This window comes from Erithacus rubecula (genome assembly GCF_903797595.1).
Source record: "Erithacus rubecula genome assembly, chromosome: 2".
Lineage (NCBI taxonomy): Eukaryota > Metazoa > Chordata > Aves > Passeriformes > Muscicapidae > Erithacus > Erithacus rubecula.
Window position 1 is genome coordinate 81,383,033 of NC_136685.1, and position 26,405 is coordinate 81,409,437.

The 26,405-nt window shown below is 38.5% G+C and overlaps 1 protein-coding gene across 4 annotated transcripts in view; it reads left to right on the forward strand.

Annotated features, from left to right (window-relative positions):
* Positions 1–26,405, forward strand: part of DAAM2 (dishevelled associated activator of morphogenesis 2) — a 201,256-nt gene that overhangs the window by 119,751 nt on the left and 55,100 nt on the right. For all 4 annotated transcript variants that reach the window (XM_079298438.1, XM_079298439.1, XM_079298437.1 and 1 more), the window contains 4 exons: positions 5,123–5,197; positions 11,525–11,619; positions 17,734–18,067; positions 26,018–26,128. In XM_079298438.1, coding sequence (XP_079154564.1) covers positions 5,123–5,197; positions 11,525–11,619; positions 17,734–18,067; positions 26,018–26,128 — 615 coding nt within the window. The remainder of the gene's footprint in view (positions 1–5,122; positions 5,198–11,524; positions 11,620–17,733; positions 18,068–26,017; positions 26,129–26,405) is intronic.

Sequence of the window (26,405 nt, forward strand, 5' to 3'; positions counted from 1 at the left end):
GAAATGCACTTCTTTGTGACCCAGGTATAAACTTGAGCATGCAGTGTCTTGACATGATGCAGTAAACAAGCTTGGACAGAAATTTGCATCACAGTAGCCTCATTTTATATTCGTCATCTGTGTTTCCACACTGTTTTTATTGATGCAGAGAGGAGCTCAGTGAACAGTATCATGTCTTCCTGTCCAAGAAAGGTTTTAAACCCACATTTTCTAGCATCAGGTGTGTGACTTGTTCCCATCCTGTTCTAAATAGTGCAAACCTGTATGGTCAGCTGTCTTCCCTACTGAAGAGACAGATTTGAGAAGGAAATCATGTTGCCAATGAATAGATGTCATCCCAATAGTACCCATGCTTGTCCTGTGACATCTTTAGCAGACCATGCATTTCTTGATGCATCTGTTCAAGGAGGAAGTTTTATGCTATAGTTTGCCTCTTAGAAGGGCTTAATTAGTAATCAGCAATTTATTGCAGGGGTGTGTGTGTAGATAGTGGCAAAGTCCATGTATAAATTGAGGTAGAAATAAAGGAGTACTGGGTTTAGTGTCAGAGTGTGCCAGTCTGTTCTTAGCTCTGATAATGAGTTTTAATTGTCATGTCAGAATATACACTTTTCTGTCTCCTTCAGTAGGAAAGAAGTCTTCTAAAGCTGCTAATTTTGTGGATGTATTTATTAATGCTTTGATATGCTCAGAATTTCAGGACATGTTCCAGAGAGCTGCTCAATATTTTTGAAGCTGGCTTGGTGCAGAGTAAAATAGCAATGTGTCATCCCTGGAAACTGAAACCCAGTGCTTGCCCCAAAAGAGCTTCCATACAGGCTGCTACTCTACAGGATTTTTCCCGTGCTGTTTCTTTCAAGACTGAAATCACCTTGAAAAAACACCATATAAACAGTTTCTTTCCTTTTCGTGATCCACTCAGCAATTAATATCTGGCATTTCTGCTTGAGCTTTGTAACACTAGTGTTAGATACTTCTTTTTAGAAAGTTTTGCAACAAAAGCAGTGGTCTATAATTCTTGCTTGAGTGTATTTTGGCAGTCTTTGTATTGCTTATGCTAGTCCCACTGACATGGCATCCTGTAAAAGTCTCTGGTCTCCAAAGAAGAGCTTGCCTGGTGGATCAGGTCTCCCAGGATTTGCAGAAAAGGCTTTCAGGATCAGCTGAGCTGTGCACACTTTGCTTTATTTTCTTTAATTTTTGATTGGTTCAGATGGTCCAAATATTTGCAGAACTCCATTTAGTCCTAGTTGGGATGAAGTCATAAGTTCCACTTTCCACCAAGTCATGGAGCCTGTCCAAATTAGTGTCAAAGCCTATATAATACCTTGGCTATATTGCAGGCTTGTATAGTATCAAGATCCTGTTTTCACAGCAGTTACATAGTTGTTACTTCAGTGAAGAATGATATGGCCCCTTATAAAGTCCACAAGCTGACGCCTGTTTTTTAATGTAATATTTACACTATTCAAGGAGCTAAAAGAAGGCTTTGCTTTAATGGATTCCTTCAGCTAATGTTTTTCCTTATACAGATGGGTTATTGTTTCCAGCTTTTGATACCTATGCAACTTTATATATTAAAGCCTCTTTTTTTTTTTTTTTTTTTTTTTTTTTTTTTTTTTTTTTTTTTTTTTTTTTTTCTGGTGGTTGGGTTTTTTTGTCCTTCTCTGGGCTCCTGGAGCAAGGCAAAGGTTTTGCCACTATCTTCAAGATTCCTTGCAGTTTTCTCTGAATATATTAAAAAGAAAACACAGAAACCCCAGCACCTTGTTGTTGCACCCCACAACACAGTCTTAATTGCTTTTTATTTTCAACTCATCTTCCCTTTCTTGAGAGAAAGTGTGGTAAAGCAATCTCTTAGCATGGACAGAACTCACATAATTTAGGCAGTTAATGCTTGGGGTTTTTATTTTTCCCCAGTTGCTCTGATGTTACGGGTGTGAATGTGACTCTCTGTTAAAAATGTCACTCAGGAGATTGCTGATATGACTGAAATAAGTCTAATGACTTCATGGGGCTGGATAAGAATCTTCATGCTCATCCTGAGTATAAATAGCTTTCTGGGACTCCAAAATGAAATAGAATACCAGGTTATAACTACATTATCATTTATCCTAGTAATGTAAAACACACATTGACAACCATAAAATTCTGGTGTGAGCAGGAAGTGTGCAAGACCACTGAGATTGAATGGACTCTTTGGCTTAATCTGCTTCTAGACCAAAACAGCTTCAGAAAGTGAGGATTGCTTAGTGGGGTATCTACTAAAATTTCTTTAACCTCAGCAATGTACATCTTCTGTCTGGGCTTTAACTCCAGAAAAAATCCTACACTTTGTATTCCACTGAAACACTTTTGTCCCCAGTTTTAATTCAGACTTACAGACTGAGAGTTCAGGAACCTTGTCTCATTGTCAAGCTAGTGGTATATGGCTATACTTTAGAGTATCAGAATCTATTTGTCATTGGTTCCGATTGTGAGATTTCTAGTGGTTTGGATTCAGGTAGGAAATTGTTCAGAATTCTGATTTTTTCGAGTGTATCTCTCCTGATGTTTTTCAGTCTGCATGTTTAACAAAGGCATTTAGAAATGTTAGTTGTAGCATCCAAGCATTTATTCTTATTTTTCCCGCTAAAGAATCTTAAGGACAAAAAGTATCGTAGCTTATTTTGGAATATAAAGAATAAGTTCAGGCATTCCCTAATTTATATGTGTTTGGGTTTTTTTGGAATTCAGAATGGAGACAGGAGAAATAGAGAAAATACAAGTTGACTGTTCTGACAGTGTCCTTGTCAGGTGTATTCTGCAAACTATTACAGTTGTCACTAGGACTTTTGTAATTCTCTGCAGAGAAAAATTTCAGAAGGTCACATGAGCACTCGTGCTTCAGATGGGTGGCTCAGCCAGGTTCCCTGCAGAATGACCTTGTTTCATACTTCTTGATAAGCTCCCTTTTTCTGTTGTTCTCTTTGAGGATGATAAGATTATAATAAAAATTAATGCTGTATTTATCTATTGTATGTTTTAATTTGTTTTTCCATTGTAAAAGTTATATATAGATTTTTTCAAGGGACGTTAAGATCTGCCAAGTGTGAAACTGTTGTCAGGGTTATGGCTGCCACTAGGTATTATTCTACACAGAAAAGGGCAGCAAAAGGCAGTCTACCAATGTGGTGTGGTCATTCTAACTGTTGGTAGGGAGTTGCATGTTTCTGTAATGTGCTATTTGACTGGATATGGGTCTGTCAGAGTCCTACTTATTGTGGCCAGAAAAGGGACATAAGGAAAATCAGCAGAACTTCTCAATTAATTTGAGAAACGTCGCCTTGTTATTAATTGCACCATCTATTATCATGAGGTGGTACATGATGTGTGCATAGCAGTTGTCGATATAGTTGGTATCTCTTACCTCTTTGCCAGCCTTTCACACTTCTTGTACAGTCATGTTCATCTGTATGATGCTTTAATTCTTCTGCTCTTCTTAGTTGTTCAGTGGGGTGTAAGGGAGTAATGACCTTTACTGTATGACCTGATACTGACCTGACATGAGTCTGCATTGCAGCCCTTCTCTAGATGAGGACAAAGCTGTTTTGTCAGTGTCATGAATGGAAATGCTCCTTTAGTTTACATGTTGAATATCCAGTGGAAGAAAGAGAGGGAAATATCCAAATCTCGTTCATGACTTTGTTTTTAATTCAAAATATGAAGATTTTGAGTTGGGCAAAATTGTTGTGGTGTATTCGTATATAACCTGACAGGAAATTGTCAGGTAGCAAGGTTTTCTCAGAATGTGGCTCAACAGGAAGCATGTAGAGCTATTTCTCATCTCTAAACCAAATAATGGTGGCATAGCTGAGGTACTCTCACAGACCTACGCTTTTAATTTTGTTATGTATTATCTTCCAGGGTAGTTTTTTTAGTGTGAGTAAGCTTTCATGCACAGACAGCATTGGCAAGATCCACACAGTTTTCATATACTTAGGATGAATCAAGTGATTCAATCTCTTACCGTATGCTAGGAATGTTAGTATTAGTTATTCATTGTCTGTAATGGGAGATGAAGATCTGGAAAGCAATCCTCATGTTACCAGTGACTCTTATACCTATGTAGAAATAAATGTATTCATTAGAAGGAAATCTAATTTCCTTTGAGCAGTCAAAGAACAAAAAAGAATTGGCTCCTGAGTCAGTATAGGTCTTCTTTTAGAAGATTGATTGAGATTAGCCTACTGAAGATGATTTCAGATGGATTATGTGGGAGATAAGGAGATAAGGATTAATGCTGCTTCTGCTGTAACTGAGGGGATGCTTTTGTGCTCCTTTGGCTGTTCTGAGATTTTGCTTGACTTTACAGGACATGATAGGATTAGGACAGGATAGAACAGAATATTTCAGTCTGAGGGGCCGATAACATTCACCTAGCACAACTGCCTGACCAGTTCAGGACTGATCAAATTAAGGCAGGTTGTTAAGAACATTGTCCAAATGCTTCTTAAATAATCAACAGTCTTGGGCATCAGCCACCTCTCTATGGTGTCTTTTCCAGTGTCTGTCCAACCTTTTGGTAAAGCAATGCTTTCTAATGTCCAGACTGAATCTATTTTGGTTTATCGCATCAAAATTATGCAGTCTTTATCTTTTCAGGTTCCTTTTTTATTTTTCTCCATTGCAGATGTTAAACCCCTTTGTTGGTGAATTCCACCATCACCATAATAGTAGAGAGACCAAATAATTTATAAGATCTGTCAGTATAAAGGGACAAAATGTAAACCTGCTATCTGTAAATGGGCTATCTTTCTGCTTGGAAATATAATACATTTAAGGGACTGAAGTTTGCTGCTTAGATGCCAAAGATAACTATATCTACATCAAACTTTATTATTCTATGTTCAATAATCTGAGCTGAAAGGGATTCTTTTTATCTGACATACCATGGTGACAGTGCTACCTTTACACTTTCAGAAATGTTTGTAATAAATGTCACACGTCCATGTGCACTGTACAAGAGTATGGGGGAGATAACACAATAAAGAGCAGAGCAATGAAGAATCCCAGGTGGTTCTTGAGTGGCTTTCATCCTGTAAAGTCATTTTGTGTAACCTTGTCTAAATTTCTGTTTCAGGAACAAGAAGATCCCAATAAGCTTGCTACCAGCTGGCCAGACTACTACATTGATCGCATCAATTCCATGGCAGCAGTAAGTTACCTCTCTTGCTATGCAGGGAAGATTTCCTGCCATAGGGATGTGTTTGTTTGGGAAGAAATCCTCAATGGAGAATAATGTTGGTCCAAAGACATAACTGATTTAAAATAGGGCTTACAAAAGAAGAGTATGGGGATTAAGAAAGATCCCTGCTCCAGCAGAACAGTAGATAAGAAAGCCCTATATAAGTATTTCCATATTTTATTCCTATAATACTAAGCACTGAAGTCAGCCAAATTAGAGTCTGAAATGAAAAATTAAGAGAATATTTGATGAATCAGAAAAGCAACTATTTAAAAACTAGGTGAAGTTTTATTTGTTGTATGGTTTCAAGTTGATTTCTAACCAATCTACAAAATAAAACTTGGGTGCTTAGTTTAGTAGAAAAATTAAAGAAAAAGTAAGTGTTTATATAAGATAATATCCAGTAATATAAGAGCACATAAATAAAAGAGCATGAGGCTGTAACACCTTGGACATAAGATACAAGCCAAGAAGGTATTTGAGGGAAACCATTTTTATATTTTAAACCTTTTTTTCAACTTTTTTTTTTTTTTAATTGTCCTTGTTCAATAGCTGTATAGTGTGTCTCTTCCTTTGAAATATCCAGTAGAGCTGGTTACCAGTAGAATCAGAATACCTGCATATTGTGTTCACTGACCTCCTTTGAGATAGTAGATTCTCCATTTTGAAATCTGATTATTTTACTGAATTTAAAGTCAGATTGTTCCTCCAATTACCCATGTGCAGTGTCTACTCAGCTTTAGTTGATGGTTGTGCTAAAATGTTAATAGAGTTCTGTTCCTAGCATCTTAGGTAGTACACCTTGCTTGTTACTTACACTTTTATTTTAGATTTCTAAGGGCTTCTTTGCACCTTTTGTATTGTGGTTATAAGCTATAAAATAATTCCATAAAGCTAATGTCTTAATGGATGCTAAATGTGACAGTAATGATGTATTTCTTGTGCTGAAATGTGTCTTGCCGAGTAAAACAAACTAAGATTTACAAGTTATAATAACTCACTTAAGAGCATAAAAGAAAAGCTGCTTTCTATTGGGAGTCATGAATAAACAAAACTTTCACCTTCCTTCATGCCATATTTCATGGGGCAGAATAAGGGAATAGAAAGAATATGGACTTATTTTTAGAAAATACATTGAGCTTTAGTGACTGGTATGACACTCTGCTTTGATTTCCTGACTGAACAAATTTACTCTACAAGGGCCATTAAGGTAAAAAAAAAAAAGAGTAGTATGAAACCTTGCAGTGTTACTGAGCCAAATACTTCTGGTAGGATTTGATCCAAGCCCTCTTGAATCTACTGAAGTTTTTCCATTGATTTCAGTGACTTTTGGGTTAGTCTTTAAATGATCTTGATGTAAACTTGGAGTGAATATGTATACACCACTGTTGCAAATCTGGAACAGCTCCATGGAATGAGACTATATTTTGGCCTATGTTTCTAATTTTAAACGTGTTTTAAGAGCACCAATAAACACCAGCCCTGGTAATGTTGTTTGCATGCCTGAATGCCAATGCCTGAATGATTGATAACCTTTTATTTGGCTTCAAGACTCGTGATTCACTCTTATGCTGGAGGTGTTGAGAAGGCACACTGGAGTTAAAACCTCTGCTTCTGATTTGGTTGCTTCATTTTTCAACAGGTGAAACTGAGTGTACTCGATTTTGCAGAAAATGCATCAGTGGAAAACTGGAGTAATCCAGCTAAGAGCCAGCTCCAGCTCACTTTGAAAGACATGTTCTGTTCATTATTATTTAGACCTCTGAGATTTCTCACTTTCAAACAGTTATTTTTGGGTCCCATATAATCTCAGTTCTAAATTTAGTGATGTTTTTTTTAAATTTATGTTTTTTAAAACTACATCCAAGTTGAGTTGACTTTGAAGCTGTGAAAGAAAAACATGTTTCATGTTGGTTCCTGACAGTATCTAGTGTATTCCAGTTTGTCTTTCTTGGGCACTCTCAGGTATTGCAATATTTTAATTCAAAATATTATAAGAAGTATTGGGATTGAAGTGATAGTAATAATCACAGAAGTGTTAGTTAAAAATGCCTTAAATCCTTATTTTAATCAGATTTTATCTTTGCATCTCCTGTGGATTTATCATGTAAGAATCTTTTCATATTTGTCTTTCACATCCTTTTTTTTCATCCTTTTGTTTAATTATGCAGTTCTTTTTTCATATATATTATCTTAGCAAATAAGTTCCTCCTACTCAGTGACTGAGTGGAAATGGCTCCTTTTTGTGCTGATATCATTAGGCTCTTTCTGTGGATTTCAGCAGGCCAGGGCTCCTATGCTCAAGGATCCCTTTGTCAGAAGCCCTGCTGCAGAGCTCCCCACTGTATCTGCCCTGCACGGATTATCTTTGAGAGCAATGTGCTGATTCCTGACATGTTTGACGTTCCCTACTTGTAACCTTAGACCACTATGTTAGGAAGCACTTTAGGTCACAGATTCCTGATCCAGTTAAAAAAAATCACACATTTTATGTACAGTTCTCTTCCCACAATTGTTTCTGTTGCTATGACTTCTCAGATTTTTACATATTTCAAACCAAATTCTGACAAGAGCAAATGTCTAAAATATGTCTCTTTACCAGTGTGCAATCACAGCATGTGGAGGCACTGTCCCAGACTCCAGGTATCCTGACTGAAGGAAATAGAACATTGGTACCCTGTCTTCTGGATCAGTCATTAGGACAAAGGGACAGCTGCTAATCATGTTTAATTTAGAAAGTTAAGCCTCCAAATTTATCTAATCCCCTGATCTGTACATGCTATAAATTATACTGCGGCTGGGACAGGGTGCATGCCCACAATAGAAGGCTGTTTCCATTATCAATGTCATTGTCAACTGCTGATTCATCAAAACACAGAAGTTCCTTCTCTTCACAGTAGGGCAGCTGCCCTGTTAATATCACATGTAAAGAACTGTCCCTGTGCTCTCTCTGCCCTCCTTGCCCCATGACACTGCTTGGCAGCACAGATAAACACAGCCCACACTTTCCTTGGGAGGAAAAGTTCTGACTGCATTGTGCTGCTTTTATGATCTTGGCTGTGGATGCTTTTTTGCAGAGAGGCTTTCAGGTGAGCAGTAGTTGAAAATTCAGCTTTTCTGGAGAGGTGGCTCGGTTGAGAGTGCGAGATGGGTCACGATTAATAAATACAGCTGTAACCAGGCCCTTTTCCTTGACTCTGAAAACATTTGTTTAAGTCAGAGCAGCTTCACAGGAGGTTAAAAATATATATATCTTCCAGCAGAATTTAGCAGGTGGATGATAACTTTCTCCTCCAAGTTAGATGACATCTATGTTACTTTAAACGTACTTGAATAAAAGTTCAGGTATTTCTAAAATTATATCTATTCATAGTTTATGATTTATACTTTCTTCAAATAAATTTATTCTAACAATAATATGTTCAATAAGTTCAGCCTTAATGTAGTTAGAGATGTGGTGCACCTTGAATTTCAACTGACTATAATGAGAAGTCAGAACATCCAGGCTGCTTTTTCGCTCTACATTCTTTTTGTTTCTTACCTTTCTCATTTCACATGTGTGAGGCTATTAAGTAAAACTAGGTCTGTTATGCAGTGCATTGCTGATGCTGGTTTGTGCACTTTCTTTCTTTTTCTCTCTCTCTTTTTTCCCCACATGCTGTCATCATGGTATTTGTATTTTCCTTCCCAGCAGTTTCAGGGACTGATTAGCCATCAGGATAAGGTGTGAGAATAAATCTGTGCTTTTATAAAAACCTGAAATATTTCATTTTAAGTGGATCCAAAATTTCAAAATAATTCCTTATACTATTTGAAGTTTTGTATATAAAATTCCACATAAATATTCCACATGAATGATTGCTTTCACAAATTCTTGAATTTTTCTAACTTGAAAATCAAGTAAATAGATTCTATACTTTCCGAGGTGATACACTTGATCTGGAAAACTTTAAATATACAAAATGTGCTTATAAAAAGAACTCTATATATACAAGTTTAGGCACCTACCAGAAAAGGACCTGGCACTATTTTGCTTCCCCTTTCTAGTATTTTGGTTAACTGATGGTAACTATCTGCCTCCTGAGCCCAGCAGACATTAGTCCTCGAGTGCAGTTTGTACTTCAGGAAAGCAATTCATCAGTCTGCCATGTGAATGAAATCCAACCTCAAATAATGACAGTTCCCTCCCCTCTGTCTCCCAGGGACAGTTATGTTTTTTATAACTCTTGCCGAGAAAGCCATTTCATAATGCAAACCCAGTCTGTCTTCAGCAAGGGCATGAGGATTTGAATTCCTGGCCATTCACAAGAGTGAGAAATGAAGGGCTCTTGGCTGCCTGCAGCTTTAGAAAAGGGGTTTTCCATAATCACCCTCTGTTGTAAAGGCAGGATTATTTGTATTTGTTTCATTTGGAAATGGGCCTTTTTCACTCTGAACGAAGTACTGTTGAGCACCTTCCTACCATCCATTTGCTTTCCCCCCACAATGGCTCAGAGGAGAAATTAAACCACTGGAGGGATGGGAGCTTTTCAAAGGACCGTTTACAGGCCAAAGGAAAGATGACCAGATGGGCTGTCACCCAAGAAAATACAAATCAAGCCCCAAATCACACCCGAGGACTTTGCCATCCATAATGCCTGTTCAGGATTTCTGTTTATTTTTCAAAGAGGGGGATCATATATGGCTTGGCTTAAGAACTTCAATTTACGTTCCTGGCTGTCGGGGGATGCTGGCAAAAGATTAAACATCATCAGCTCATTTTCCATCAGTAGCGCTCTGTCATTCCATTAGGGCAGGAAATAGCTTGCTCTGTTACTGAGTGAATTTGACTTCAGCATGGATCAGAGAGAGAACCCCTAGAGTTAAACACATCTCCCCATGCCAGCTGTTCAGCATAAGACAGCAACAGCGTGCAGCCAAATGGCCACCCTCAGGATCCAGCATGAGCTGGCATCACCTGACTTGCAAAAACAAGCAGTGGGAGCCCTTCCAAGGGAAGTGAGGTGCTGGGCTGGTGGTGAGGATGGAGAAAGTTAAGGGAGGTTCCAGTGAGAAAAAGTCTTTCTTTGGTACTTGCTAAACAGTAAAATAAAGACTGAAATATTTTGCTGTAATGAGCCATAATTGTAGCTTCTCAGATTCCACCACAGAGAGGTACAATATCAGATCCCCGATAGATGATACTGATTTAATTGGGTTATTCATTTGAGAAGGGGTTCAGAGCTGCTTTCCAGATACCACTGAGTGATATCCACAAGAGGTCCTGCCAAAAAGAGAGTCATTTATCCTCTCCTTTTACAGTTTAAGTGACTAAGAAGACATAGCTATAGGCTAAGAATTTCCAGCATTAAGTCTTGGCTTTTTCAAAAGGCACTCATGGGACTTGTGAGCCTGAATGATGTATGCAAAGGGCACTGAAGAGTTTAGCTTCACATGACAAGGCTGCAGTGGTGCTAGGTGTAGATCTGGAACCCTAATTTTCTGATAAGCCACTTTTTTAAGGGCTTCGTCTGACTTTGAGAACCATCATTTTTTGTGTGTATTCTACTCATTGTCTCTCACCTTAATTTACAGTCTCCCACAGCAACTTCAGTTCCAGTTGATTGCAAGCTCTAGTAATTGCAAGCTGCTTACGGGGCGGGGAGGGAATGTGGGCTTTGTGTGTTTCAGTTTACTTGTTAAAAAGAAGGAACAGGGATTTTTATGATGCTCCAGCTTTTTGCAGTAAATCTTCCTAATTAGCAAGGGCAAAGTGTAGGGAGCACCAGTATCTTAAAACAGGTGATATACTTTGCATGGGGAAAAAATTTAAACTTGTATGTAATTCAGGGTACTAGCAGGCTTTCTAGTCACTTGAAGATGATTTTAAAACCTGACACATAAATCTGGTTTGTTTTTTCTTTTCCCCTCCACCCCAAATCCCTCCAGTCATGTCACTCTAATGAAAGACATTGCCTCTCCCTACAAACTTCGCCTCACACATCCATAGATCACCACAACAGATTGCTGTTCCAAATTAGGTACAGTTTTCTGTGGGCATGCTGGCAACTGTGATTTTTGGGGGGTAATCTGAGAACTCTGGTTTAGCCAGTGTGGCAAAGTGATATGCTGCTGCCAGTCCACATGAGCAGCCTCATCTGGATTCAGTTTTGTAGCTGAGGAACTGCTTTCCTAGTGAGAGGTCAGCAGGCACCTCTGCATGTGTTGATGGGATAGTTGTTTTTCATAATTCCTGGCCTGTCTCTCAGCTTCCATGCAGCTCAGGCTTTCCTAATTGCCACCTTCTTTTGTGAACAGATGCAGACTCTGTATGCTTTCGATGAAGAAGAAACAGAAATGAAAAATAAAATAGTTGAAGACTTGAAGACAGCTCTGCGGACTCAGCCCATGAGGTAATGTTGTTCGCCTTTCATCACAACTCACTGCCTCCCAATGGTCAGATGTGACACTGCTGAGAGTGGCACGGACAGAAACCTCACACAAGGCTCTCTGAGATTTCAGACAATCCTCAGAGAGCCCTACAGTCCTGGTCTGAACCCTGCCTAGTCAGGAGGTTAACTAATTTCACACTAGTGCTAATTCAAGAAAATAAAAGAGAAAAGTCTACTGTGAAAAATCTGTGGCAGATATTTGCAAACACAGGTAATGACTATGAAGATCAGATTTTAATCTTCACAGCCCCCTGCACATCCCATGTAATTTGATTCACTTTGGGCAAAGTCTCAGCCTCTACTCTGAACTTTGAATTTAAGCTTCCCCTTATCTTTAGTAATGTGAACTGTTTAGTACAAAGCAGCTAATCCATCTGACATCACCTGGTTTGGCATTATTCCCATTCTATGTTGTAACTGTGGCACAGAATAATGTAAAGAGACTTTATCATGTACTGTCTTTGAAGGTAAGGTCATCTTTCTTTTTCTGGGAACAAGGCTCTGAACAATAGCAAACTAATAAGTATAGAAACTTATTCTGAATATTTTTTATATTGGCTAAATACTTTTGTACCCACACCATGTTGAAGTCATAGTTTCAGAGAGCTTCAGTAATGCCTAACCAAGTACAGTTCTTTTTTTGGGGAGGGGATCCTAACCTAACCAAACAAATGAAATAAATAAATAAAAGCAATACAGAAAATCATGTCAAAGAATTTTTGTTGACTTTGACTTGAAGTGAAGATATATTTGGGACTTCTTGCATAGCTAAGTGCTGATTGTTCTTCTTTTCAAAATCTTTTAAAAATGGACTGCATGAAGCTTCTCTGGTTTTTACCTCTTGTTTATTTCCTGTTGTGATGGGCTTTAAGAGAGCCTGGTGCTCCTCAGGCATAAAGATTTATCAGGCTTTGATAATTTTCCATGTGGGAAGGGTGAGTGCTTTTAACATAGAAACAGAGAAGTTGTAGCCTATGCTGAGACCACAGTCAGGAGTGACTGTTTAATGCTGTCTATCACTGTCCTGAAGCAGACAAACAGTAAAATGCAGCTGGACTCTATGTTAAAATGAAAGCTAAGGCAACTGTCAAGCTTCCAGTTCTCACCAGGCTTTTAAACCAAAGTCCTGTGCTGTTGACACTTGATATAGCAAAACTGTTACATTAATGCAGAGCTGGTTTGATGCTTACTCTGTGAAGGTGACAGCTTTCATTGAATATAGCCACAGCAGCAAGGCCTCTTGTTTTGTCCAGCTGAAACACTTTGGTGGCCATTATTGGTTGTTCTGCTCTGTCATTTTGAATAGACAGCCCAGACTCCTTGTTGAGGACAAGGCAGTAGAGAAGAAGAAAGAGCAATGAGCATTTGAGCAAATTCTTTTGCTCAAAGTCTTGCAAGATTTTTCTTGTCCAACCTGTATTGCATCTGCTGGATGCACTTGACAGCAGCCTGTAGCTTCATCTGTTTGTAATAACCTTGACAAGAACAAGCATCAGAACAAGCATCTATGGGCTGCCCTATAAAGTCTTGAAAATCACTGGCGATGGTTGTGAGGCTTTAAAAAAAACAAAAAACAGTTAAGCCAAGCCAAATTTTGAGTTAAGTCCTGTGTCTCAACTAATTTCCAGCGACTCAATTCGTTAGCTGCCAAATGGGCTACATGCCAGTGCCTGATCAACAAGCCAATTTCTTCTTGATGGAAAGGTTGCAGTAGAGAGGCCCTCAGCTCCATCAAATCCCTCTCATAAGCAGTATGCTACCTAAACCTTTAAAATACTAGTCTTTCTAGATTAATTTGGATATCAAATCCTATTTTTCTTTGCCACTTCTGTTCAACAGGCCTCTGAAGAAAATAGAGACCTAAATTCACATAGGATGAACTCTCTAGAATCCCTTTGATAGAAGGGTACACAGGGGCTCTGATAGCTTACCAATAGGCTCCTCTGCTTCAATTCTCTGATCCAGGGGAATGAAAAGAAGACAAATGCATGTTCTCTATTGGCTCTCTATTTTATTTTAGTGTAAACTGTGTCTCTTCTAGTAGATAATGCAGAGTAATTACTAATCTCTGTCTCCATTCCAACCCACCAGTTCTAACAGTAAAAAGTAAAGGAGACTCAAGTTCCTCTCCTCTTTGTAGAAAATGGAATAGGAGTATCCCTGGAGCAGTCTGTGGCTCTTTCTGAGCAAGCACACCTTGTTTGGTATTTAGGAGCTGCCCTAAAATAATAAAGCCAGATTATGTCCTAGCACAAGGGAACAATCCCAGCCACAGAGAACAAAAATGCCACATCTGCATCTTGTAAAGAAACACATTTTCTCTCAGGTTTGTAAAAACTTAGAACTATAAACAATTGTGATGACAAACTGTTGGACAGAAGTAGTGAGAGAAGAGATTTTCATTTGGTATTTTAGTGCCCCAAAATGGAGGTTCAGAAGTGCAGCAAAAGCAAAAACTTAAAAGGAACTGGGAAAAAAATTGCTTTTTGGAGCCCTTGAAAAATATCTCCTTTAGTCTGAATCATCACTCATTGCCTTTACTGTCTGCATTTCTCCTTTTGTTTTATTCAGATTTACCTCCTGCTATTTTTTGTTTGATGCAGCAATGTTGCATCCAGGTGCATACTGAAGAGGATCATTTGTGCAACCAGCAAGCAAAATCCATTATGCTGAATTTTTCAGCAATTCGGTAGTTATCAGAATTATCTGTGCCCCCTGGTTCAAAAACTAATGCTGCAGGGAAATGTAGCCTTGCCTGTAACAGGGTGGGATCATCCTGCTCTCTGCACCCCACAGCATATGATCTTTCTGTCTTTCCTGGGCTGGATCAAGTCTTACAAGGAAGCTGTACCCCCAACACTTGGAATCCAACAGTGGATCAGTTCCTCTTAGGCAACACATCTGTATTTGGATGAAAGGTTTATTATTAGAGCTAGCTAACTCATTTTGATCAGCACTCTAAAACTTGAAAGGCAAAGAGGTGCCCTGCCTTTTAAAGTGTGCTAAACTGGTCAAGTGAGAGTCTGAGGTGAGGTTAGGCTTTAATTTGCTTGTTTAGCACCTATTAAAACACACTCTGCTTTATTTACATTTGAGTATTTGAATGTGTTAGCCAGAATGCATTGGCAAGTGTGTTTAACTTTACACCTCCTGGTCTAGAACAAGACCTTACTTTGCAGCACAGAGGTTGTGTAGGACAGGAGTTAGTTACACATGTGCTGTGTGTGAGAAGGTTCTTTACATGTGTCAGTTGACTTTGATTTTACACAAACGGGCAGACACAAGCACAAACACCAGCAGTGTGAGTGAGGATTGTGGCTCTCAGGCTATCAGCTAAACTCATACTTCTTTTTCTACCCTCTACCGACATTTACTCACACACCTCCCCACCAAGCAAATCCTCATACTGAGAGTATCTTTTGGGCTAGAAACTGCTTTTGTCAATTCTTTATTTCCCCCAGCATGGTTTTGGGCTTTTCTGGAGAGTAAGGAACTAAGTGTTTAGAAAAAGGAAGGTGAAAATCATAATTTGATTCCTGCTTCTGCTTGCAGCTGAAATAGAAAGGTACTTGGCTTTGCTTGCTATTGAGTAACAAAACTCACTGTTTGCTCTCTGGGTTAGGAATAGTACAGGAAAGTCCCAACATTGTTTAAAATTATGTCATTAATCAAGTTTGTGACACACACCTCTTTCCAGCACATGCCTCTTTTTGGAATGACCTCATCCTAACAGTCCAAGAAAAATTGCTCTGCCTGTGAATTTAGTGAGAGTTTGTAGTTAACTGGGACAATGTGACTTTTGTGCATTTACCTTTTTTTTTTTTTTTTCACATGGTCATCAGAGCAGGCTAAAATACATGAAAATTATAGTGCCTTGCTTGTCTTAAGATCATGTGTTCTATCCAAAAGTGCATTTGGGGGACCCTTTGCTCTGCTGCTTCTTAAGATGTTTCCATCAGTATTGCTCTGTAACTTCAGGAACATATTCATCTTAGTCTTAAGTATTCCCTCAGCCCTGAAGGTTCAAAGGACAGGAAAAAAAATTGTCTTTTTCCCCCAACCCCCAAAAGACAGAGGGGATAGATAAAATACAGAATGGAACTTTGAAGGTAAGGAGGAGACAGAGAATTTGAAGTAGCCCTTCCATAGTACAGAGCAGCAACTCTACTCCTGACAGGCCCAGGGAAGTGATCAGAATCATTGTTTAGTGACATGCTGAGTTTGTGCTTATTCCTTTTCCAAATGGATCCTTTGCTGCAACTCTTCTAGCTGTGAATGCACTTATTTCAATCTTCTTTGTCAAGCTAGCAGCTAAATGCATTACAGAAACTGAACTAAGTCTGAATTTTTCTGTAATCAGTTTGAATAACAAACTGCTTTGGCTGACTTCCTGGTGCACAATGCTGATGCTGCTCTCAGGCCTGGAGAAAGAGGGGCTTCAGCTCCTACCATTTGTTGGGGTGGACAAAGTGGTGCATCCAGAGAATGTGCAATCAGACCTGTGTGAAACTTGGCAGATTGCCTTAGCAGGGTGCAGTTGGACCATGTTTTCATTTTTGGTATGCCCATGTTGCTGCGTGTGCCATTACTCTGATAGTCACTTTGAAATTCAGTTTTGAACAAAACCCGAACATCAGATCAAAACTTTATTGGATGCATCAGGCTTTTCCATATTTTTGGTCAAATTTCTGACCCACATAAGCTGAAAGCTGGCAAATCTATCAGCATAGTGAGTTTAACTTTCAGGTAGACTCTGAAAATTCTTATGTGGTGTGGAGTGTAACCACCAGAAGACCATACATACATCAAATCCATATTATTCAGGGAAATATAAATATAGCTTGGGTTTCTCTTGCTGGTAGAGGGACATGAGCAGAGGCCAGTGAAATTTGGTCTTTCAGTATGGCGTATCCATTACGGATTATAAGTAACAGCATCTCATGGACAGAAAGAGAAAGATGGTACAACAGGGAAGAAGAAGGTCTGAGTAAAAGCACAGTGACACAGAATTTTGGTATTTTTAATTGCCACACAGGTGGCAATTGTTAGCAACCTTTACAATTGCTTGAAGTGTCTTTCTTTGTTATGCTGTTGAAAGTGTGGCCATGGACAAATCACTGGTGGTGTCCATTTTTATACACTGAAAATTCAAGTGTGATGCCCATAGTTTTGCATTCAGACATTCCAAAAAGTGTACCTATCTGAGCAACATGTTGGAGGAGGCAGGATGTAAACAATGCAATCTAGGGAAATTATTTGCATCTCTTTCCATGTTTTGAATTCCCATTTTTAATCCTGGGAACTTCAAACAAAATGTTACTAGGTTGTTTGATTTGAAGTAGCTTATCTAATTCCATCCTTTTCTACTGATTTGTCTAGAGGTCTGTTTGCATGGTCTAAATTGACCCATCTGGACTTTTTAACCCTGGTTTTCAACAAGAGCAGAGGAACGTTATCATTTACAGAACATGCCTCCTTTAAACATAACACATTCCTATGCATGTGTCATGGGATAGGAGTGTGAAGGCAGTAGGACTGATGGACAGAGTGGGAATCAGTTTGCCTCTGCCAGTGTGCCCAAATCCTGGAGGTGGAAACTGTAAGCAGTATTGTCTGAAAGTTAGAGCTAAGCCTAAAAATGGTTTTCAAGGTAGTCTGAATTCATAACTGAAAGTGTGGTGACAAGTCTGTGTGTTGGGTGTATTAGCACGTATGTAAGATGCAACAATTCAAAGGAATCCCTTCAGCCTCGAAAATGCAGCAGCTGTTGAGGTGAACCACAGCAGTGTTCGGTGGTAACTGCTACAAAGGACACAGAGACCAAACAGAAGTGTAAGATGATAGTATATAATTACCCTGAAACTATGTAACACACCATTATTAGCTGGAATGTTTTCTCTGTTTGTTTGCTTTTTTCTCTTAAATACCTGGGGATTGTTCTGTGAATTTAGGCTAAAAACTAGCCAGCTTTTAAAGATCTGGGGTTGAATAATGTGGTGTCTTTTGAATGAAGTGCCTTTGGTCTGCTTTCCTTTTTTTTTCCTACTTTTTTTTTTTTCCCCCCCCTCTTTTCAGGTTTGTGACCAGGTTTATTGAGCTGGATGGCCTGAGCTGTTTGCTGAACTTCCTGAAGAGCATGGACTACGAGACGTCAGAGAGCCGCATCCACACATCCGTTATAGGGTGTATCAAGGCACTGATGAACAACTCCCAGGGACGGGCTCACGTCCTGGCCCATCCCGAAAGTATCAACATCATATCCCAGAGCTTACGGACTGAGAACATTAAGACCAAGATTGCTGTGCTGGAGATCCTAGGGGCTGTCTGCTTGGTACCAGATGGTCACAAAAAGGTCTTGCAAGCCATGCTTCACTACCAAGTCTATGCTGCAGAAAGGACAAGGTTCCAGGTAAAAGGAGGATACTTTGACAGAAATACCCAGAATGAGGAATCTCTGCCAGGAGTGATTTTTACAGTGCATACATTGCAAACTTGCAAAGTAGTAAAAAGGCAATATTTACAATTTTGTTTTAGAAGGGAAAAAGCCTCAAATAGATTATTACTATTTTTTAATATATTTCAATATTTCAAGATATATTGCTTGTCATTAGTGCTAATTTAAAATTCCATATATTTTGCCTGAAAATGGAGGCTTGCTGTGCTAAATGAAAGCTGAGTATCTACTCAAGCTCTAGCTTGATGGCATTTCTGATGTGGTAATGATTTGTTCTGTCCTAGAAGCTGAAGCTACAGAATTCCAGCAGCCTCTGCCCTGATTTTAAATCCTTAATTTAGTAATAAAAGAATTGTGGATTAAATAATGGAGACAATTAATTAGATTACATATAGTGGAGGCACTCCACTTGCCACTTAGCAATCAACTTGTGAATCATCATCACTTAGCAATTGTTGGCTCAAATAACTCCCATTCAGATCATAGAAGGGAAATGCATTCTCAGAGACCTTGAAGTAGGTCAGTGACAGGCTTTTATTGTGGAAACTGCTGGCTGCTACTATAATGTTCCTCTTCCCAGTGAGCTGAGCACCTTTACAAAAAGATAGTAAGGAATCTGTTGCAGTGTGTGGAGCTGTGGCTCCTTAACTTTGGTATAATCTCACCCATTTACTAATCTTGCTTAGGTGAAATGATTAGAGTGGTGTTGTGCCAAAAAGGCACTGGATCCCAATGCCTGACAGTCATTATCTCCTTCCTCCTTCTCAACTAATTAATTTTAGGCTACATTTAACTTATTACTTAAAAAGTGAATGGAAAAAACAGTCTGTGCTGGTGGCCAATGTTTGTGTTAGAACCAAGCTAATGTTTGTGTTAGAACCAAATGCACTGTGGGATTCACTGACTGTGATTCAGACCTGGGACAGGGATGCAGGAGATCTTAATTTGGCATTAACCTGTATTTGGCATTGGCAGGTCCATCCCTCTATGTGCACTGTCCCATTTGCATTGCTTGTGTAATCAAACTTGTGTGTCTTGGATAGGCAGGTGTGCTACATGTGATGTATGGTTCCAGAAGTGGGGGCCTTTCAGCCTCACTTGTAAGCTCTTGATGCTATTTCTATAGAGAAAATCATAATTACAGTAAAACTTGGAAGGTGAAGAGATTACAGCTGCAGTCATAAAAATGTGTCACCATTCTTTAGAACAGGAATAGGATAAGAATGAGCAGTGCAGATGCAGGAAGTAAGACGTGCATGAGCTATGATATGGAGGTTATTTGGTACTGCCTATAGAGGAGAAGGAAAAAAATAAAGTCAGCATGTTCTCTAGTAATTAGCTGAAATAAAGAATTCTTCCCAGATTTATATGACATTCTTTTATACCTGGGAGACAGGTGGGGATTACTTGAGCTGCTTAGCAAAAAGCAGTAATTCACAAGCCTGATTACACTTGTGGTCCTGTGTTAACTTGCCCTTACTGGACCAATTGACTCTGCTTAATAAGCCCATATGGGATAGATGCTGAGTTTACTCTAGTTGGGTGTTCTGTCTCTCTCTGTTTCTGTGTTGATTTAAAAGTTACTGAATAACTAAGGTAAGTTGTTGCTGGGTAAAATGTGGTAGCTTTTGAGGAATCTGGTAGAATGATTTGCAGGTGCTTATCAGTCTATTACATTCATGAAAAGTACTGTGCTTGTCAAAATACTTTCTGATTCAGGGAAAAAAAGGAAGGATAAATGGATACTCTCTCTCTTTTATTTCTCAAGTTAAAAAAAAAAAAAAAAAAAAAAAGGAAGCCCTACCCGACCCCCAAAATGATTTAGCAGAAGAATATATTCTTGTTTGCAATTACCAATACTTGTGTATAGAGACTGAAATGGGACTTTCCACTACACTCAGCATTAGCTTGAGTTTGATTTTGAGGAGCTAAGCAGTCATCCAAAGACATTCCTCATCCATCCAGTTATTCATCTAACAGAGAGACTGGAAATTTTTTAAATCCTAAAGAAACAAATGTGGCGATGGTTTTTCTTACATTTTAGAGGAAGTTTTCTGATACTCTAGCACTTAAAAGTAAGAGTATTCCATTTCTTTGCCTCTTGCCTTTCTGCACCTCTGTCTCAGAATAGTTTTGCAGCTTATTGTCAAGAGAAGCATCCACTGATACTTGAATATGGGAAGCCATTTTGAAAGAAGGATGAGCTGAAAAATGCTTGTTCTGTACCTTTCCTGTAAGCTTCAAAGATGTAGTGTACAAAAAAAGCCTTTTTTAATCCTCTTTTAATCCTAGATCTGAATGTAATCTTTGTATCCCAGAGTTTGCAAGTATCTGAAGAGATCCTTTAGATGTGAAACTAAACCCTTTTGGGGGCTGTGTTTCCTGAAACTTGAGCACGTAGCAGCATCATTTGATGTATTGAAGTGTCCAAAAAGTGTGGAGCTTGTAGCAAACTTTATACTTTGCAACTTGACTTTGACCAGCCTCACCGAAACACTGTTATGTTGAAAACTATCCACCACAAGTGGGGAATCTGGCAGAACTCACAAACAAGAATTCTTTCTGTGAAAGTAATAAAACTGTGAACTAAACTGTAGGAACAGGAGAAACTATGCAGAATAGAAATTTATTCCTCTGCCTCTATGGTCCATCATTGCAGACTGATTCTAATTGGTGGAGGCAAGGAATTGGTGGAAATTGCAAAAGCACTGCTCAGTGTTTCTCTATATCTATGTCTGCATGACATTGGCCAAATTAGAGACACAATATATAAGAAGAAAATAATCTCAAATTTTGGAAATCAACTCAATTCTTGTAAACTCAGTTCACTGACTCAGTGAAGTAAAAGTGCATGGCTTTCTGGAAACTGTACTGAGCTCACTTTTGTTGGAATGTACAACAAATAACTTACAGGTGATGCTGAGCTCTGACAATATCAGTGCCAGTGTTGCTTTTCTTAAGTTGCCTTCCTGACAACTGTGGTTTAAAATATTTGTCATCCCATTCAGCCATCATGCTGTCAATTTATTCCTTCTCATCTGTGAAAGCTGGCACTTTGTGTACTATCTGTTTGGATTTATTTTCAACCCTTGCAGGTAGCAGTAAATCCAGGTGTCCCATTCTCCCTCATGTCATTTATGGTGACCAGCACTATGTCCTTTGGGGAATCAGGAGGTTAATGTAATTAACACTAATACAGATCTAATTTTCCCCAAAACAGTTTTTTTCCCTTTTGAAAAGGAATATCATTGTGATGAGCAATAATTTGGATTCATGATTGTGTTTCCACTCCTTTTTATAAGAAAGACGAGAGGTTCAGAACAATTTACTGACAACTATCTAAAACTTGAGCTCCCGAATAAATTGCTGCTGACAACTTTAGATTGAAACAGTGATAATTTCCAGTTTGCAGAAGCGTGATGGAGTGTAGACATCATGTATTTAACACAGCAACATAAAGCATGGCACATTTTGTTGAATGTAAGTAGTTATTGCCAGTCAATGTTCTAACCACAACTCCTGCTACCTGACACAGCTGCCAAAAGTTGTCAAAAGACTCAGCAACTGGTGAATTAGTGGAGAAGGAAATCTGTGACTTTAGGTGTGGTTCTTACTAAACTTATATTAACTCTGTCCTGCAATAGCTCCTATTACTTGAAAAGAAAATATGCAGCTTTATACTAGTGTATCTGAAGTCAAAATTCAAATGACAGTGCAATTCCTGAGCATTATGAATGCTTTTAGTGGAAACTAACTTAACTAAATTGCACCAAGTAATATCAATGGAAGACAATTAATCAAACAGTGCTGAAATGCTTCAAAAAGGATGTCTTTGCTTCTTTATGTGTTCTTTATTTTTTTAACTTTTTAATGAAGTTAATGGAAAATATAAATAAAACTTATATAAATATGAAGGACTATTTCCTTAACAAAAAATTTCAGATTTTAGTCTGAATTGAAACTGATGTAAAATATAATTTATTTCTAAATTGCCAGCATTTCATCTTCTACCCTAGCTTCAATCAGGATTCACTTTAAGGCCCTGGGGAGATTCTCCAGAATTTACTGTTTTTTCTTGAGGCTCCAGTCTTCACTCAGTCGGTTTCTCATACTGCAGCTTCACCCTGTGTCTTTGATATAATAGGTCTCTCAGGATCATCTTTGTCTTGACACTTGAAACAAGATTCCATACTTTATGTTTGTGTCTCAATTTATTTAGTCACTATTCCTATTTTCTCACATTTGTCACAGCTTCTTGCCTGAGATTTTCTGTTTGCTTGCTTTAATTATTGACTTTTCTTTTATTAATGCCCTTCTGCTTGGAACGATTCTCACTTTAATGTCCAACAGGACAGTCTGTAGTTCATCTTAAGATATTTCTTGAAAATTGTCCTCTTCAGAGTAATACACTTTCTGTACTCAAATACCATAGTAGTATTAGGGCATGCCTTCAATCTCCTTCCTGAGGTGATCTGGAAAACTTCATCCAATTGTTTGAAACATGCTACTTTGCCTACAAATCCTACTCTGCCCCTTAACAGAGATGAAAAAAAACACTTGAAATCCAAACAGTCAATCCTCAGAGCAGAAATGTGGAATTAGGAAGATGAGTCCTTGATGGGATTGTTTTCCATGCATTCAGTGTAAGTCACTGGCACTGTGTGATCATAAAAATGTTACTTAGTCTTTTTTTTTTTTTTTTCTCTTGTGAAGATGGAGTTTTATAAAATGCTATGAAAACTGAGAAAGAAGAATCTCTGATTTTAAAGTCATTAATGTTTGAATTATCCTGTCTAGGTCTGGTTTTCCTTGTGAAAAGGGCACAGTCTTTCTCTCCCCTACGCTGGTGCCTTTCTGATTATTGTTATGTTTGCTGCTTCCCCTCCTTTTCTCTGTGTCTTGACACTGTCGCATGTTATACTTTTTAACATGCCATATTTTGAGACAAAACTAACATTGCAAAGTTTTAATGCTCTGTTGGCCCAAAAAGTTTATCAGGATGTTTCAGTGCTCTTCCAGCATAGCTTTCCATTGAAAACACTCATAGCTGTGGATCTCTGTGGGAAGAAAGAATTTTCCTTTCAGTCTTAAGAGAACTTAGGTGTTAGATACTGTCTGAAAAAAGCTGATTTCACTTGCCAGTGTAAATATTAACTGAGCTGCTTAGGGCAGCAAACTCTTGTTTTCCTCCTTAATGCTGCTAGAAATTTTGAAGCTTGAGGTGAACGAATAAAGAAAGTTTGATACTGTCATTTGAAAAGGTGGAGGCCAGGAGCATTTCTTCCAGAGCCCCCTAGCCAGGTTTCTATTAAACACCCTCTGTACAGACCATAATTTGTAAGGAAAAATATGTTCAATTTGGAATTGTACTACAGGATCTAACAAGGAACAAATTAAAAGTCTGCATTCAGCCTTGATTTCCTTCTTCTGTTTAGGGTTCAACCAAAGCCTTTTGAGGTTTGCTGCAGATTGAATGAAACCCTACTGGTTGTCAGTGATGAGGAATAATGGGATTAAGTGAGGAAAGTTTTGTTTAAATAGTAGGAAAAACCTTTATAACCATAAGATCAATTGGGCCACAGAACTGGCTGCCAAGAGGTGTGGTGAATCACAGGAAATGTTCAAGTGAAGATTTGAACCTCAGCCATTTGCAAAGAGGTGAAGATATTGGAGTTTGGCCACAGTATATGGGTGTAGACTGATGTTTAGGAATTGCAAGAACTTACAGTGTTTCCTTCTCAATATGAGCAATTACTGCTCTTCAACTGGATTAGTCAACACAGTTTTGGGTTTTCTTGTCCTGAATTTGGTTTGCCTCCCATTGCATTCTGCTCCTAGTTCAGTGTTCTGAAATGGGGGGTAGGAAACTTTTATTAGCATCCTTTACTTTGTCTGGATTCTGTACCTGATATACTGTTTCATAGATTCTAGCATGTTCCTAAAAGTCTGTGGGAAAATATGATAGGAATGAAGCCTCTGAAGAAAACCAGCAAAACCATCCTTGGTTTTACTTCTTCTGTAGTGATGGCTAATTCAATTATTCCAAGAAGGCACATGTGTTTTGGATTTCAGTGTCAAATCTGCCAGTAACAAAATAAAATTCTCTCATTTATTTCACTTCTACTTAGTTGTTAAGTGGAACAGTTGGTTTCGTTGGTGAATTTAAAGACTTCTCACATAGTTCCTGATTGTCACTCTCAGAGGTAGGATGCTGGATTGAGCTGACCACCAGTCTGGCTCAATAGAGCATTTCATGTGCTTTTATGTAAGATCTGTTCCCATTTCTGGCAAAATATTATTTGGTCATAACACAGTTACTGGGGTGTTGGATGAGATTGAAGCTCAAATGCCTAGAGTAGGGAAATTTGAAAATTCCTGATGGGAAATTTAGAAGCAGCAAGAAAAAGGAGTTTAGGAAATTGAGCTTGTTTGCAAATGAACATACTATTCTCAGATGTAAAAACAGCTGTCAGTAGCAGTGTATGATGAGTCAAAATATTTTTGCACAAAAATAAGCATGAAACCAGGAGGTTATTCTTTCCTCTGAAGAATGAACAGGAGGATATTGCTCCTGTTTCTTGAAGCATGTCTCCATGGCTTTCTACAGGAAACAAGATAGACCTATGGTGACTAGCAGAGGAAAGATTTTGCTATGAATGAACACTTTCAGTAACCAGGGACAAAAGACTGACTAGAGGAAAATGAACTTCCTTACTCAGCATCATAGCTTCAAAATATTATTTAGATGGTCTGCTGAGCCAAATGCTAATAAGTTATTTTTGTCTTTGTTATCCCTTTATGGTCAAAATTTCTTGGGGAGAGTAAAAAGAATTCTCTCTTTTTTAATGCTACAGCAAAACAAATATATGAGTGTGAGGCATTTATTATTAATGATGGAGTCAGACTTATGCAGATGAACTGGCAGATCTCAAGTGGAATTTGTTAATCTTTCAGCAAGGAAAATCATTCTTGGAATTATGAACTGGTCAGAGAAGGTCCTGAATAGAATATTAATGGTGATTAACACAAAGCTAAAAGTAGAGTTGCTTTCATGGCTAATCAGTTTCTGCATATAACCTTTCTGGCAAATATTCAAGCGGAATTAATCCTAAGTAAGGCAAATGCCACCAGTGTTATTTGTCTAGTCTTTCTCTTCTTTGTCTCCTGATGTTCATAAGATTTATGGTAAAATATCAATATATGTGCAGAAATTAGACCAAAAGCATTTCTGTGCTGAGCACCCCCTGTGGGTTGGTTAACAGGGGGATTTGCAGCCTCTGGGGAGAACTTCCAGCAGCCTTGCAATAAACAGAGCTTATAAGAAAGATGGAGGAAGGCATTTTACCAGAGCCTGTGGTGACAGGGCAAGGACTAAAGTGGTAAAACTATAAGAGGCTAGACATAGAATGGGTAAAGAGGCTGGCCAGAGAAGTTGTAGTCCTCATCCCTGGTAGTTTTTGAGGCCAGGCTGGATGGAGCTTTGAGGAGCCTGGTCTGGCAGAAAGATGTTCCTGACCATGGCAGGAGGGCTCAGGACTAGATTATTGTTAAAGGTCATTTTTAACCCAAATCGTTCCATGAGTGTTAATGTGAAAACTGGAGCTTAACTGCACTTCCAGTGGAGATGTGTAATTCAACTTTGAGCTTTGGAGCTGTGTGCACATTCCAAATATTCCTGTTAGAAAAATCCCTGAAAGGAGCTTACCAAGAGGTAATAATTGTCTACTTCATGTTAAAGGGTGGTAAGTGAAGCAACAAGGATAAATCTTTCAAGGTTCAGGCATAGGCTTTATTCCTCAAAAGATAGCTTCTCTTTATAATTATCTCTCCCTGTATACAGAAGTGCAATTTATCCTGCGAGAAGTTAGATTATGTCCTCTAACCCAGGTTACTGTTCTGTTTCAGTCATTGTTGAATGAGTTAGACCGAAGCATGGGGCGATACCGAGATGAAGTAAACCTCAAAACAGCCATCATGTCCTTTATCAATGCTGTTCTGAATGCAGGTGCTGGGGAGGTGAGTCACTGCCCTGAAAATTCCTTCTAAGATGCTATGTTTAAATTACCTTGGTATAGTTTACCTTGGAAATAGTTAGTAGATTAAGTCACAAATCTTGTGGTAGTGTATGGATATATTTTGTGGAAACTGCTTAATTGTTAAGATCAGTCTTAAAATATCTTCCGTATTATTTCATTTTGAGCTTCTTCAATATAACACAGACTATTTAGACTGCAGTGATTACTTTGGGTTGTTTTTAGGTTGGTTGGTTGGTTGGTTTTTGGCTGTTTTGGTT